At 43.3% G+C, this 16,709-nt stretch overlaps 2 protein-coding genes across 2 annotated transcripts; both read right to left on the bottom strand.

Annotated features, from left to right (window-relative positions):
• Window positions 1-1,135: 1,135 nt before the first annotated feature.
• On the bottom strand, window positions 1,136-2,882 carry LOC308572773 (putative olfactory receptor 2B3). The gene is made up of 2 exons (XM_081169153.1): window positions 2,808-2,882; window positions 1,136-2,367 (listed from the first exon to the last, which is right to left on the bottom strand). The coding sequence occupies exons 1-2, from the start codon at window positions 2,864-2,866 to the stop codon at window positions 1,410-1,412; spliced, it is 1,017 nt and encodes a 338-aa protein (XP_081025279.1). The 5' UTR covers window positions 2,867-2,882; the 3' UTR covers window positions 1,136-1,409.
• Window positions 2,883-9,004: 6,122 nt separating this feature from the next.
• LOC308571625 (olfactory receptor 5A2-like) lies at window positions 9,005-11,171 on the bottom strand. The gene is made up of 2 exons (XM_081167262.1): window positions 11,154-11,171; window positions 9,005-10,677 (listed from the first exon to the last, which is right to left on the bottom strand). Exon 2 carries the CDS (start codon window positions 10,661-10,663, stop codon window positions 9,722-9,724), a length of 942 nt encoding a protein of 313 aa, XP_081023388.1. The 5' UTR covers window positions 10,664-10,677; window positions 11,154-11,171; the 3' UTR covers window positions 9,005-9,721.
• Between the last annotated feature and the right edge of the window lie 5,538 nt (window positions 11,172-16,709).

Raw genomic sequence — 16,709 nt, 5'->3', positions numbered from 1 at the left:
AGGTGCCTAGCACCACTCGCTATGATGAGTAGGAAGCACAGCCTGATTTCATTCAGCCAGTCTCCTGTGGTTTATTTTACGAAAGGATCAAGCGGGACAAACTTCCTCCAAGCACCTTATCCTTGTTCTCACACTACATAAGCTGAAATCAATTTCTCTAGCAGTGTAGATTTTCCAGGGAATATTTACTCATACTTCCCCTGTTTGCCACTGGAGCTACTGGTGGGCACATTTGTACTAACAGGCACCACACTTGGAGGTTCCTTTTGTCACTCTCAGCCCTGGGTGAGAAGTTGGGTGCTTCTAAGGATGTGTAGGTGCTACTGAACACATGGACATGCATTACAGATGGGTTTTTTTAAAAAAAGCAAGACATGGTTTAGCATGACATCTTCATGAAGACCCTGTTTTGCCTTTCCCCGTAAAAGTACTATGGTGTGGTGTTTGCCAAGATAGTTGGCTAGCCACCAGGAAGGATACCAACTTACAACTTTATTCCGCAAAGCTGAAGAAAAGCACGCCACCTTTTTCAGTTGGCAATACAAGATGGGGAAAATGTTGACTACTCTATGGAACTGGAAGCTTCTGTCTGCTTTTTGAACCTCCTTCTTTTGTCAACAGCCTGATTTAGAAATTCTGCCCAGTTTCATGCCATGTATAGAAGTAGAAACTATGCAAAACTTTTCTTCTTTTATGCCAGTGTCTTCCTTACTTTAAGGCCTCCTTGACTTGATGGCCTCTTCTTGATGGCCATTAAATAAGAGGCTGCCCTATACCAAGCCAGAACATTGGTTCATCAGACTCTGTACCGTCTACACTAACTGGTAATGGCTCTCCATTGTTTCAGATGGGGATCCTTCATAGCCCAGCTTTGAGATAAAGGTGTTGGGACCAATGACATTGTGCACCCCTCCCTCTAAGTCTCTTGTTATTACAAATAATTTGCTATAAAAAACTTTTTATGCAATATTATAAAACTTTTTTCTTATTCCACCAAGTCTGATCATTTATCTATCTATCTGTCATCTGCACAAGGTTTCCCAAATCTGGTATTCTCCAGATGTTTTGGACTTAAACAGCCATCATTCCTAATCATCAGCCATTCTGGCTGAGGCTGATGGGAGTTAGATTCCAAAACACCATTGGGGAAGGCTCTCTACACGATACTGGCAGTAGCAATCCATGGTTCCAGACAAGAACCCAGCTGTAACTGGAAATACCAGGGACTGAACCTGCGACCTTGTGTATGCAAAACATGAACTACTATCTTTCCCTTCTTTGCCCAACAGACCACTAATTGGATTTCAAGGCTGAACAGAGAATTGATATGACATGTGAATGCCAGACGTAAAAATCAATCCCTCTCAGCTCTTGGATAACATCCAAGCCAACATGCAGGATGGCAACACTCATCCTTTCTTCTCCCAAGACACTCTTTGTAGCAATTTGGCCACTGCCCCATGGACATCCTTGTTCCTCAAGGTATAAATGATAGGGTTGAGAAGTGGGGTGACCACAATGTAGAAAAAAGCAATTTTCTTGTCACTGTCTGGAGTTGTCCCCGACCTGGGTCTCATATACATAGAAATAACAGTGCCATAGAACAAGGTGACCACTGCCAGGTGGGAAGCACATGTAGAGAAAGCTTTGCTCCGACCTGCAGCTGACTTCATTTGTAACACAGAAGACAGAATGAGTCCGTAAGAGGTCAGGATAACAGAAAGGGGCACTAGAAGGATAATCACAGCTGCTCCAAAAATGACAGCCTCCGTAACACGGGTGTCAGCACATGCAAGTTTCAACACTACTGGCATCTCGCAAAAGAAGTGATTAATGAGGTTGGGGCCACAGAAGGGGAAGCGAAGAGTGCAGCCCACATTCATCAGGGAGAGCAGGAAGCCACCTGCCCAGGAGCCTGAGGAAAGCTGCAACTGGTGCCACTTATCCATGGCAACAGCGTAGACCAAGGGCTGGCAGATGGCCACATAGCGGTCATAAGCCATGGCACCAAGCAGAAGAGCTTCGGTGCTCCCCAGGGACAGCCCAAGGTACATCTGGGTCACACAACGGGCAAAGGAGATAGCTCCATTCCCAGACAAGAGATGAGCCAACATCTGGGGCACAGTGCAGGTGACATAACATATCTCCAGGCCAGAGAGTTGAGTCAGGAAGAAGTACATAGGTGTATGGAGGCGGGGGTCGGCCAGCACCAGCATGATGATAACCAGGTTCCCCAAAAAGGTAAATGAGTAGAATATGAGGATGACCACAAAGAGGAGAATCTGTGTCTTGCGGTGGTTGGAGAGCCCCACCAAGATGAACTCTGTGACGGAGGTGAGGTTCTCAAATTCCATTCTAGCCTCCTCCCTGTAGAGAAAGGGCAAATGTAAGAGAAAAGGCACAATGGGACAACCATAGACTATCATCTCTCCCACAAACAGAAGGAAGGTTCTAATATGCTTTTAAATAATATGTTTTATCATTGATGTTCTGTAATGTGTTTTTAATGTTGTACACTGCCTTGGGATCCTTGGGATAAAGGGTGGTATATAATTTGAAACTGAAACTGAAACAACAACAACAACAACAACAACAACAACAACAACAACAACAACATAGCAGGTGAATGCTCTTAGTTGTGAGGACCACCCCCCATTTGACTCTCAAATATTCTTAGGTATTATTCTTTTGCATGATGATTTAGATAGTTTAAGCTCTGTGCACCAAGGTACCATGTAATACAATTTGGACCATGATGCTGATTATGTGAAGAGAAAGATTTAGACTGCAATCCCAACCCCACTTACCTTGGAGTAATTCCCACTTTATTCTGTAGAGCTTGCATCTGAGTAGGCATGGCTAGCATTGCTCCTTTTATTATTTCAGTTGAAACATTTCGGATAAACAAAAATACATAATAACAAACAAGACACCTATAACAAAACTTGACTGTACACTTAGTTTCAGCGCTGCTTTTAAATGCACATGAAGAATGGGGGGGAAATATTGAAGATAAAGAAACAGAAACAGCAATAGGTCAACAAAGATGATGTATAGATTTTAAGTTACAGACCAAAAATGTTTAGATACAATATCAGTCCATAATGGACAGTGGAGGAAGGACTGCTGCCTGTTTTCGCAGGGAGAAAAAACCTGAAAAATGGGAACCAAATAACTGGGAATTGTTTTAGATTTAACCCCTCTAAGCTGCCTATTATGTTCCATGGCACAGAGTGCATTTATCAGCTTCAGCTGGTGGCCCAGCTGTGTCCCTATCTGGGATAGGTGATAGCCTAACTTCTACCATCTATGCTCTGGTAACCTCTAGGTTAGATTACTGCAACATGTTATATGTGGGGCTGCCTCTGAAGATGGGTTGGAAACTTTAGATGGTGCAGAATTCAGCAGCCAGTGCTCACATGGGCAAGACTTATTCAGCTTATAACGCCAATGCAAACATGTGTCCTTTGGGGGGGTGTATTTCCTTTCTTTTTTTCCACTGTGAGGTGTGAGTAGCCACTTAACAGTTTCTATTTGGGGGGGGGCTCCAGATTTAGGTAATCCAATTCCTGTTTTCATCTGTCCCTGGTTTCTTCCTTTCTAAAGCTGAACTCTGTTGTGCTTATCTTAGAGTAGATCTACCTAAGATTGCTCTTCATAGCCTACTCATTCATATATATGTACAGTGGTGCCCCGCAAAACGAATGCCTCGCAAGACGGAAAACTCGCTAGACGAAAGAGTTTTCCGTTTTGGAGGTGCTTCGCAAAACGAATTTCCTATGGGCTTGCTTCGCAAGACGACAATGTCTTGCGAGTTCCTACTGGTTTTTTCCCCTTCCCCCACTCCTTTTTCTAAGCCGCTAAGCCGCTTATCAGCTGATCCGATCAGCAGATAAGCCGCTAAAAGCCGCTAATAGCGCTAATAGCGCTAATAGCGCTAATCCGCTAATCCGTCAATGTGCTTGCTTCGCAAGATGAAAAAACCACTAGACGAAGAGAATCACAGAACGGATTCTTTTCGTCTTGCGAGGCACCACTGTATATGATGTGTGTGTGTGTGTGTGTGTGTGTGTGGGCACACACACACACACAAGCTGATTCAGTGGCTTGGAAGAAAAAGGGTGTTATCACCACTCTCATAATGTGCTGCCTGAGCACACTTTCCATAGTGATGGGGCTTCGAGTACTAAAGTACCGGGACAAGCATTAGCACATATACTGTACGTTTCTGTGGGTTTTATTTAATTTCATGGCTACATTGTCCCCTTTATAGTTCTCAGATTCCGAAGAGCCTTTACTCCCATGCCTGGGTCTATCTGGAGGGCCACAGGTTTCCCAACACCGATTTAAAGGGTAGAATTGTGTCCTGAATTTTACTTCTAAAAATATGGCAACCCTACCACAGCAGTCATCTAGTCCAACCCCTGACCTATCATGAGATGCTGGGGGGAAAACCTGTGCCAAAGCATTTGGCAAACTGTACCTCCAACTCAACAATTCTACCAAGTGTTCAGCTTACCTTCCTTTGTCCTCAGCCAGTCTGCACCTGCCTGCCTGCCTACTTACAACCAGCCTAGCGGATTGCACCACCTGTCAGCTTCTTCCTTGAATGCAGAAGAGAGAAGGGTGGAACAAAACTGGAATTAGTTGGCTCTGCCTGTCATTGGCCCTGGCTCCATATACCTGGCTCCATATACCATTGGCCTCCCTACCTTTTGCCCTAAGAGTCTTAATGGGCACCAATCACCAGTTTCTCACATGGAAAAAGAGAAGTCAGAACAAAACAGGAATATGAGAAAATTCCAAAGTTAATTTCCTTGAGATTTGCACTGAGGCACGTTGTCTCTCTCACAAGAAGTGAAAATAAGTGAAAATTGAGAAACTGAATAGAAGGGTATATTTTTAGAACCCTCCTGAAGGTGAAAACAAAAGGGAAGATGAAAAGTTGCATGTCCAAACAAAACATACACCCCCTTTCATTCAGCACTAATTGAAAGTAACAAGCTTTCAAGGTGGAAAATATTAACATTAGTGACATACCAAAGAATCATAGAATTGCAGAGTTAGAAGGGACCACGAAAGTCTAACCCCCTGAAATGCAGGAATCTCAACTAGATCATATAAAACAGACTAGAATCATAGAATTCTGAAGCAGATCGTACTACCAAGCAGGTAAATTTCATCTTAAACAGTGAAATGAGTTCCTTTTCTCCCCTCCAATTACAGAATATAATCTTACCTTCATGCTATTCCCAGATGTTCCTGATGTGGTGAGTTTATGTTAAGTCATGCAACGGCTGGCTGAGTTAGGGTCAAGCGTCTAACGCAACATATAGAAGGTTCACAAAGATGGATATTGCAGTGTCAAGGGGCTATTGGTGGAGGTCTTCTCTGTGCTGCTTTGAAATGGATGCCTGTGGCACAATCGTGGTGGTCATACTTCTCATGGCTAATCCCTCCATTAGGAGGAGGCAGGGAAAATCTAGATTTTACTAGCTTTAAAGTGGCAAGAACTGTCTGAAGATACTCTGATCTTTAAGTACACTGGGAGTCACACCAAAGAAACATATGTAGCACATACGTACATCAGGGATGCTGCTGACCCTTAGCTTGTTGTCTGTTAGAGTCTCCGCTGGGAAGAGGTTGGAAGGAAATCGTGATGCCCGGATTTTTAAAGTAAAGTCCCTGAACTCTAGAGTTGGGAGAAAAACTGCTTTGTATCAGGTTAGATCACAGTTCCATCAAATAACTGTGGTGTTGCAAATTTGATTGAAGCATCTTCTACTGCCCTACCTGTGAGGTGTCTGCTCAAGTCTAGCATTGGCTATCTCGACTGGCAGCCAATCTCCAGACAGATGACCTATTGCCACTTAAAGGAGATGCTAGGGATCTGAGACCTGCAAGGCGTGTGCCTTTCCGCTAAACTCCTGCTTTCCAATCCATTTGGACATGTGCTCCCCCAGCCAAATTTTTTAATGCTTTAAATGGGAGAATGAACATCATCTGGCTTGTTCAACTCCCTGTTCTAAGTGTTAGGTGGTGGCTGTTGTTGCTCTTTCCCCTTGAACACATCAAGAGACTGAAGATTCGGTACGATAATGAGGACTGTGAGTCCACTCCACAGAGACTCCTCAGATTCCTTTGGAGATTTCTTCAGGATTTGTAACAGTCCCTTCTCTCTTGGGCTGCAAGCAGTTAAAATACAAAAATGGAAGAAGGCTCTTTGAAACAGGTAACAAAGATGGTGGAAATTAAAAAAAGGCAATAATTTACATTTTTTTTTAGCCTACAAGTGAGGTTGTGTACATTCCAAAGCAGGAAAGCATTTGAGTAGGGGATCATTGTTTTTAAGCAAATTATGTTGCATGCATACTGAAAAGTATTCACAGTGCATTTCCTATGTTTTTCATATACAGAAATATTTAATAATTTCTTAGCAAATAGGGGAGGAGCATGAAGAGGAATAAATACATTATCCATAAGGATTCTCTTCTAATCAGGCAGAATCTTCAGCCTCATTTTCATACTTTTCATCTCTTTTGAACTATCAACTACCCAGTGAGGTAGATTAAGCTAAGAGTTAGGGCCTCACCAGATATCATTTTATGTCACATCCATGATGATTTACGTTCATGAGGTTATTGGAGTGATCACATATGTCCCACTTTCAATACCATTTGTGCCTGCCAAACTTTTATAACAGCCACACTTTCCATTCTGATCAGTGCACAACCCTTAACTTCCAGTCAGCAACTATAACATTTTATGCCTGGCTTGATTTTCCCCACTGATGTGGATATGAAGTATGAAACCAAATACTAGTTGTGTGAAAGGGTAGTGACCCTTTAAGCCTGGCAAAAAACACAGAAAACCACACCTGTCAATGTGAAGAAGTTTTTTAAGTGACAGAAGTGGCAGAAAGATATTTCCAGATTTGTTTGGCTGGGCAAGAAGCCTCGAATAAAATTTTAGATATTAACTGATGCTAAAGAAAGAGGTGGATTTGCCCTGCCAGACCTAAAACTCTATTATGAATCAGCTGCTTTTTGTTGGCTGAGAGAATGGCTGCTACTTGAAAACACTGATGTGTTGGACTTAGAAGGTTTTAATAATGTATTTGGTTGGCATGCATATTTGTGGTACGATAAGGTAAAAGCACATAAAGCGTTTAAAAATCATATTGTCAGAACAGCATTGTTTAATGTATGGATGAGATATAAAGATTTGTTAGAAAAGAAAACCCCAAGATGGTTGTCACCAATGGAAGCGAAGGCACAGAAAAAACTCAATATGGAGGCCAAATGGCCGAAATATTGGGAAATTCTGGAACAAGAGGGAGACAGACTAAAATTGCAGAGCTTTGAAAAATTGAAAAAAAAGTGCGAGATTGGCTCCATTATTACTTTTTGGACAAAAAAGTTGGTTTCCAGGTGGAAAAATCAAAATTGGAAACAGAATTGCTAGATTCCAAAATTAAGAATTTGTCAAAAATGTACAACCTGCTGTTGAAATGGAACACTCAGGATGAAACGGTGAAATCAGCTATGATTAAATGGGCACAAGATGTTGGACATAATATAATGATGGCTGACTGGGAACAGTTATGGACCACAGGTATGAAATTTACGGCATGTAATGCCCTAAGAGAAAACTTAATGGAAATGATTTATAGGTGGTACATGACACCAGTCAAGCTTGCAAAAATTTACCATTTGCCCGAAAATAAATGTTGGAAATGTAATGAATCATAGAATCATAGAATCATAGAATCATAGAATCATAGAATCATAGAGTTGGAAGAGACCACAAGGGCCATCGAGTCCAACCCCCTGCCAAGCAGGAAACACCATCAGAGCACTCCTGACATATGGTTGTCAAGCCTCTGCTTAAAGACCTCCAAAGAAGGAGACTCCACCACACTCCTTGGCAGCAAATTCCACTGTCGAACAGCTCTTACTGTCAGGAAGTTCTTCCTAATGTTTAGGTGGAATCTTCTTTCTTGTAGTTTGGATCCATTGCTCCGTGTCCGCTTCTCTGGAGCAGCAGAAAACAACCTTTCTCCCTCCTCTATGTGACATCCTTTTATATATTTGAACATGGCTATCATATCACCCCTTAACCTCCTCTTCTCCAGGCTAAACATGCCCAGCTCCCTTAACCGTTCCTCATAAGGCATCGTTTCCAGGCCTTTGAGACTGAAGGCACATTCTTTCACCTTTGGTGGACATGCCCAAGGATTAAGACATTCTGGGAGATGATTTATAATGAAATGAAAAAGGTATTTAAATATACCTTCCTGAAGAAACCAGAGGCCTTTCTCCTGGGCATGGTCGGCCAATTGGTGCCGAAGAAGGATAGAACTTTTTTTACGTATGCAACAACAGCAGCAGGAATACTCATCGCAAAGTATTGGAAGACACAAGATTTGCCCACCCGGGAAGAATGGCAGATGAAGTTGATGGACTACATGGAATTGGCGGAAATGGCTGGCAGAATCCGAGACCAGGGAGAGGAGTCGGTGGAAGAAGATTGGAAAAAGTTTAAAGACTATCTACGGAAATATTGTAAAATTAATGAATGTTAGAAAAACATTGAAATGAAGTTATATGGCTTTAGTAGAAATATTATAAGGAATTAAGTACAGATAGGTTTATAGAGTATTAAAGGAAAAAATAAGGTTAGAATGAGTTAAGATAATTATAGGACAGAAAACAGAGGAAGATGGAAAGGAATTGCTGAAATAATTAACAAAAGTGGAATACAAAAAGGGAGGTGCAAGGAGGTCGTGGAAATAAGTGAATGAAAGATGGGATAATGAAATTGTTTGAGTTATTTTATTGCCTTTGTCTTGTTTTGTTAATTTGATGTGTTGTATTGTATTGCTTTTTTTTCCTTTTTTTTCTTCTTTTTTTAGTGTTTTTTGAAAAATAATAAATATTATTTTTTTAAAAAAAGAAGAAGAAAACATGAGCTACTGCCACTGTGCTAATATCCTTCCCTTCTTTGCCCAACACTTCCCAAAGAGCAGAGGTTGGAGTATGCTATCATCCCAGAAAAGGTCCCCAACTTGGGATATAAGCCATCATATCTGAGGCCACTATCTGGAATTCAAGGCTGAACAGAGGTTTGATACGTTGTTTTAATGCAACACTTAAGAATCAGACCAATGCATCTCTTGAATAACATTGAAGCTAAATAAGCAGAACATCAACAGCCATACTGTTTTCTTCCAAGACCCTCTTTTCAGCATTTTGGCCACTACGCCATGGACATCCTTGTTTCTCAGGGTGTAAATGATTGGGTTGAGAAGTGATGGCAATTATCTTGTCATGATATGGAGTTGTCCCTGTCCAGGATCTCATATACATAAAGAATGGCCATTGGACTGACCCAGTATAAGCCAAATCCCATTCCCCATCTCATTCTGCTGGATATACAGATCCATCCTTAGATTGTGTCATCAGTTCTGCCCCAGCTGTAATTAAGGTCTATTTGAGTCTTTCCATTCCAATCTACTCCTCTGGGATGAGAGCTGGATCTGGCAAACGGAGGCAGTGGTACAAATTTCAATTCCAAATTTTCTGAGAATCAAATGCAATGGCAATAAGATGGTCTTATTGGTTTGCCCGACAGCTTCCCCATTTTGCAAATAGTCCCATGTGCCCCAAAAGGCAACTGGCAGCTCCTAGTCAACATGACCACTTAAGCAAGGTGGTGACACTCATTTGTGTTTCAAACCCCATCTTTGCAGAACCTTTGCTGCTGCCCTATGGACATCCTTGTTCCTAAGGGTGTAAATGATAGGATTGAGCAGGGGGCTGACCAAAATATAAAACACTGCAATTTTCTTGTCAAAATCAGAGGCTGTGCCCAACTCAGGTCTCATGTACATAGTGATGACAGTGCCATAAAACACGGTGACAACCATCAAATGAGAGGTGCATGTTGAGAAGGCCTTTTGCCTGCCAGAGCTTGACTGCATTTTCAGTACAGTGGACAAAATGAGCCCATATGAGGTCAAAATAACTGAAAGAGGGCCCAGGAAGATGATAGCAGCTGTCATGAAAACTACAAACTCAGTGATGTGAGTGTTGGCACATGCAAGTTTCAGCACCACAGGTAGCTCACAGATGAAGTGGTTGACACGATTGGGGCCACAGAAAAGGTGGCTGAAAGTGCAGCCCACATTGATTGTTGCAAGAAGGATGCCTACCAGCCAGGAAACCGAAGCCAGTTGCAGTTGGCGCCACCTGCCCATGAGGATGGCATAAAGCAAGGGGTGGCAAATGGCCAAGTAACGGTCATAGGCCATGGCACCTAGCAAAACACATTCAGTGCCACCCAGGGTCAATACCAGGTGCATCTGGAGTGCACAACATGTTAAAGAAATGGCAACATTTCTGGTCAGGAGGTTGAAAAGCATCTGGGGCAAGGTGCTGGTGACATAACCTATCCCCACCCCTGCAAGGTGAGTCAGGAAGAAGTACATGGGTGTGTGGAGGTGAGAGTCAGTCCGAACAAGCATGATGATCACCAGGTTCCCCGCAATGGTAAGCAAATATATGTTGAGGACGACCACAAAGAGCAAAATCTGGGTCTTGCGGTGGCTGGTGAGTCCCACCAAGATGAATTCAGTAATAGAAGTGAGGTTCTCAGCCTCCATTCTGGCTTCTCCCCCTACACTGATGGATAGAGAGAATAAGCAAAGAGAAGTTAGGATGAATGCAGTCATTTTCTTAAAAAAACCAAACCAAACCAGAGATGGTGTAGTTTTTTCTCCCAACACATACTTGGTTTCACCAGGAACCAACAGTATTCATCCCCACTATCAACCGGAGCCCGTACTAGTTTAAAGAACAGGTGCAATTTCTGGAAACAGATACTATTGTGAGACTATGTAATGGACTTATACAGTGGTACCTTGGTTCTCAGACTTGATCTGTTCCGGAAGTCCATTCCAAAACCAAAGCATTCCAAAACCAAGGAGCGCTTTCCCAAAGAAAGTAATGCAAAATGGATTAATCAGTTCCAGATTTTTAAAAACAATCCCTAAAACAGCAATTTAACATGAATTTTACTATCACACGATCCATAAAATGAAAGACAGTATCGTACATAGATGATAAAAATTAGAATTATTTTTTTTTTCTTACCTGCACTGATGATAGTCATTGTTTGGATGGGTGGTTTTTTTAAATCCATTTCCACAGTCACACAATCAATCAACCAGTAGCTAAACTCGGTTTCACACAGTCACAAAAACAAATTAACTGAAAAAGTCTCAAAGGCAAAACTGCAAAATAAATAGCAAAAACAAAAGCGCCAAACCTAATCCGTTCCGAAAGTCAGTTTGACTTCTGAAATGTTCGAAAACCAAAGCGCAGCTTCTGATTGGTGCAGTTCCCCCGAAACAATAGCTGACAGCCGCATTGGATGTTCGGCTTCTGAAAAACATTCGAAAACTGGAACACTTAATTCCGGGTTTTTGGTGTTTTAGAACCAAGGTACCACTGTAACGACCACTTTATATTGGAAACTTTCTTATTGAAAGTCTGTAATATTTTTATGAATCCAGCTTCCACCCAGAACATACCACAAAATCCATTGTCTACAGGTAAGTCCTGCAATACAACAGCATCCATCCTGACCCTTCAGACAGAGATTCACAACAGGATTTACACCAGACATTTCTTAGACAGCAGTACCAACCTAAGAACATGAAAAACAAATTAAAAAGAAAGACTGAAATAATCAGTCTGCTATAAGAGAGACCTACAGTGGTACCTCGGGTTACAGACGCTTCAGGTTACAGATGCTTTAGGTTACAGACTCCGCTAACTTTGCTTCAGGATAAGAACAGAAATCGTGCAGCGGCAGCGAGAGGTCCCATTAGCTAAAGTGGTACCTCAGGTTAAGAACAGTTTCAGGTTAAGAATGGACCTCCAGAACAAATTAAGTTCTTAACCCGAGGTACCACTGTAATAGATGAAGTCACATGACACCACTTGATGTCACTTATAGCTCTCAACTAAAACTTCTTTGATATATATCACCTACAGTTGGGGTAGCCAACATGGTGCCCTCCATATGTTGCTGGGCTCCAGTTCCCATCAGCCTTAGTGAGCCTGGCCAATGGTCAGGAATGCTGGGTGTTCTAGTCCAACAAATGGAGGGCATTACATTGGCTTCCCCAGAGCTACAGGATGTGTGGCTCATCCTGGACAATATTACTTCCCTCTCTGTCTTAGGTCAAGTGTGGGGAACTTTTGGCCCTCCAGATGTTGTTGAATTATATGAGCCCCAGAAAACATGGCCATTGGTCAGGGATGATGAGAGTCATGGTTCAGCAACATCTGGAGGGCCAAAGGTTTCCTCACACCTGACCTAAAGAACACAAGTTCATCCCAACCACCAAAACTGGGAGTGGGGAACATTTATATCCTGCCTTTCCAAAAAGATCAAAGTGGTTTAATGAAGAAACAAAAACAACATGTCTATACATAAAGAATACAGTAAAGATACAATCACAATGTAATAAATCATGAAAACCTTATTACATAACAGAAGATACAAGGAAGCGAAGTCAAAAATGTAAGAAGAGCAGTAAAAATTCATTAGTCTCACCTTACTAACAACTGACGACTATCCAACAAAGGGAAGTGTGTACACCATGCGAGAAAAGCATCAAGGAAAAGGAAAAGTGGAGCTCTCTGGGTATGGAATTCCAAAGTCTGTTTGTGATCACATCTAGGCTTCTGATGAAAGGGGTGTTCACACTGCGGTTTAAAGAGCAAAAAGCATGTTGTTCTTGTTCTTCTTGTGCCTCCGTGGGTGAAGTCAAACTGCTGGAGAATCACAGCACCTTCTGTGGCTGGTAACTCACAATTGCTGCTTCCTGCATTGTTTTTCTGTGTTAGCAGCACCAAAGAGATCTCCTGGGGCACAAGCCTAGGCAGTGTGTATGGAAGTCCTGGGCTGCCCTGACTAGAAGACCCCCCATTTTCTTGGCCTTGTTGATGTGGTCCAAAGGAAGCAGAGCAATACATTTAGCACCAGCTAGGCTGCAGGAGTTGCCAGAAGGAGGCATACAAGGCACCTGGTCATCCAGCCGTCTTATGGACTCTACTCCAAATTTCTGCAGACTTTACTCCTTAGCCTTTACTTCTCTCAAAGATTTACTCCTGCAGTCTTTCTCATGAATGAGAAAGGCAGTGGCAGTTTAGAGCAGAGTTTTCATTCCCCTAGATCAGTGTTCCCCAACCCCCGGGCTACGGCCCGGTGCCGGTCCGTGGATCAATCGGCACTGGACCGCCCGAGGAACTTCAAATCATTTCACTGTGGCGGACTGCCAAGGCGCAGAGCATTGCGCCCTCTCAAGCCCGCCCATTGTGTGACAATAGCGAATGAAAATTCACTATTGTTACACTGATGCTCCTCCTAGCCAATCAGGGAGTGGGTCCTCCCGCTTCCTGATTGGCCAAAAGGCAAACCTCACACCATTGGCCGAGGAGGAGGCGCCACGGGAGGATTGAGGACTCGAGGTCGGAGACGTGGGGACTGAAGAGAAGGTGCCGTGAGGTAAGTGCACGGAGGGGGGGACTCAGCTCAGAACAAGCGGGCCACGGAAAAATTATCAAACATTTACCGGTCCGCAGCGATAAAAAGGTTGGGGAGCACTGCCCTAGATGAGCTGCCTTCCCAGACTGACAAGCCCCATCTGCCCCTTCTTTGCCTCTGCTGAAAGTGCAGTGTTTTCTTGACCATTGGACCCACAATTGGTCTTGTATGTTCAATCCACCAGAGCCTGTCTTCAAGTGCAGGGGAAGCCCCTAATGCACTGAGGGTATGAGACCCATCGGCTATCCTCATCTGTTATAGCCAGCCAGTTGAATCCATTCCTGGGTTGTAGCCACTGTCACAGGTGGGAACTGAGTGCAGGGTGGAGACCAAAGGTAGACAAACTACCCCAGAAGGAACATGACGTGTCCCCCCACCTCCCCTAACACCCCTCCACTAACACCCCATGCACCCTAAAAGCATGTGACAGTCCACATTTCCAATGAGTTCCATAGTCTATAAGACTGAGATGGAAAGAAATGGCTTTCTGCTGAATTGGCAATCTAGCCTAGCAATCTTTCCATCTTTGACTAGCAACAGCTGTCCATGACCTCAGGTAGATGTCTTTTTATTACCGGAGATCCTTTAATGCCAGATGCATTGGACAAGCAAAACATGTGCTCTTACACTTAAGCTACCTGTATAGGGCTCCGCCAACTAATTTTTGATGATCTCCGTGGTTAGACAAAACCACCTGCTCCATCTGCCTATATTTATGGTATCAGAAGATGAACACCATCCTTGCTTCCCCCCCCCCCCTGCAATTTATCAAAGGTCTGAGGTCCCAGTGAAAAAATAAAGATGTTTATTTTACTCTGCAGATACTCTGCAGATTCTGCAATCCCCTTGGTGGTTTCCTGTGGATCATTAACAGCTTGTTGTTTCTTGGGCCTTCTGGGTCCCAAAGCAATTAACATAGCAAAATGCGGAGGGGGGAAACATTCTTCAAACTTTTCAACACAGAAAGTTGTGATGAAGAATGTAACACACAATTCATTCATCCGTTGAGCTGTATGCCACTTTCCTGAAAAATTGTGCCTAAAGCAGATCAATAAGTATAACCATTCATATTAGGAATGTATAGGGAAAATCATAATATCAATAAGTATGAAAACAAAATGAATTCATACAGTATTATATGAAACAGTACAATGCAAACAAAACAATAGAAATATGCTAACCTAATTTAGCAATTCAAAAGCAAATATGAAAGAGAATAATGCCTAATATAAATAAAATAGTAATATATGAGTCTGGGAAGGAGGGGTCCACCATTCCAAAAATACATTCTACAGAGAGTCACCACAAATTACTTACCTGCGTGGGGTGGTAGCCATACCCCTCACTTTTAGGAGCCATCTTCCCAGCTTTCCCCTGGATCTCCTCTCACAATCACTTTCCACGTCCATACCTGTTCATGAACCATGTTTGTGCACTATTCATGTGTACAGCAATTTGGGAGTCACTCAGGAGCAGAGCTGCACATTTAGCCCTGCAACTAACATTACTTGTTGAACTACAACTTCTATCACCCCTAGCTAGCAAGGCCAGAGCTCAGGGATGATGGGAGTTGTAGTCCAACAACATCTGGGGACCCACAGGTTGAGAACCACTGCCCTAGAGCTTCCTGCAAAAATCCAGCTTCTCCTGAAGCAACAGATGGAGAGAACTCAATCAATTATGGGGGAAAGAATACAGATATGGTGTTGAGTTTCCACACCTTTTAGTTGTAAAGTCCTTTGGGCACACATAAAAATACACCAAACAAAAGCATAACTTGGACCTGTTGTGTGTTCAGACCTTTAAACCTTCCCCTTAAATAAATTCAGACAAGACTCAAATTTTGGTTTGGTTTTTGGCAGAATTTTTGCCACAACTTTATTGATTACAGCACATGAGTGGTTACATAGGCTCTGGTTCAACTAGCTCCCTGCACAGTTGCAGGTAGCGCTGACCCAGGGCACCAGCATAGATCAGCCTAGGGTGAACACCTGGATAAGCCGAAAGCCAGGAACAGGCTATCTCCACCACCCAGATGTCTCCCTGGACTCAGGCACGGGCACAACCCCCTCTCAGGAGTTAACCAAACCATTGAGTCCCTGGAACAGAATAACCTTCACATAGGGATGGCGAGAGCATTCTCCCATCCCTATCACCTGAACCAGAGCCTAGCCACCACACGAGCACCGCGCTCACCACCAACCACTCACACCTGCAACCAATCCCTGCTGACATGGATCTCAGCCACAAATCATTCCCAATTACAGACAGATGAACACCATCAATCCTGTAAAGGGATGCATCACAGAAGGTAATGCCCTGGTGACGGATCACCGTCCCACAAAGGCCAGAACCTTCTTGACCACAGCGCTCTAGAAGCGCCTCCTGGCCCTCTCAGTGGCAGCTGGGCATCGGCTACCACACCACACACGTCGCTTCAGCAACTGCGACCAAAAAGTTTTGAGTCCAGCAAGAGCTGCCTTCAACTCTTCCAAGTCCTCCTGCATGCGGGTCCGCAGGCTCAAGCGGGAGCTTCCGGCCAATCGTTCTCACCCAGCTGCACCACCGTCGTGAATTTATTTAGGGGGGAGATCTCTGGGTCTGAGCATGCAAAAGGTGGGTTTTCCTTAAGAAAACCAATAGCTCCCTGGAGGGCCTCATCCATCGCCCAATGCTGTAGTCTAGTCTTCTGCTGTACTACCTTGTCTTATGAACATCTTACCTACTTTCCCCCCCAACCACATCCTGAAATCTGCCTCCTTTGCTGATTCCCCTACTTCACTCCACTGAACCACAAGACTGAAGTCAGCTTGTTAACTCTTTTGCTAGTCTGTGTCAAAGATTCAGTTTTAATGGGTGGCAGGTAGATGCAACTCACACAACATTCACCTGTAGCTAGAAAAATATTCAATGTTTGATACAGGAGACGAGTGGCTAAATAAAGTATGTGACCAATTGACCAATATGATTCAAGTGAGAGAAGGCAGACAGGATTATGATCAGTTTATTGTATATTGGGGTAGTAAGGTGCAGGAAAATATAAATCCATATGCATTGCTGGGAGGCTTTGAGATTGCATGCTACACTCAATT

Source organism: Podarcis bocagei (genome assembly GCF_964188305.1).
Source record: "Podarcis bocagei genome assembly, chromosome: 13".
Classification (NCBI taxonomy): Eukaryota; Metazoa; Chordata; class Lepidosauria; order Squamata; family Lacertidae; genus Podarcis; species Podarcis bocagei.
This window is presented reverse-complemented; position numbering and strand designations above follow the sequence as displayed.

Bases quoted from the DNA above. Each gene is read 5' to 3' on its own strand.
- LOC308571625 (XM_081167262.1), bottom strand. From the start codon at position 10,663: ATGGAGGCTGAGAACCTCACTTCTATTACTGAATTCATCTTGGTGGGA.
- LOC308572773 (XM_081169153.1), bottom strand. From the start codon at position 2,866: ATGCTAGCCATGCCTACTCAGATGCAAGCTCTACAGAATAAAGTGGGA. The intron at 2,368-2,807 runs GTAAGTGGGGTT...CTTTCTCTACAG, and splicing joins AAAGTGGGAATTACTCCAAG to GGAGGAGGCTAGAATGGAAT.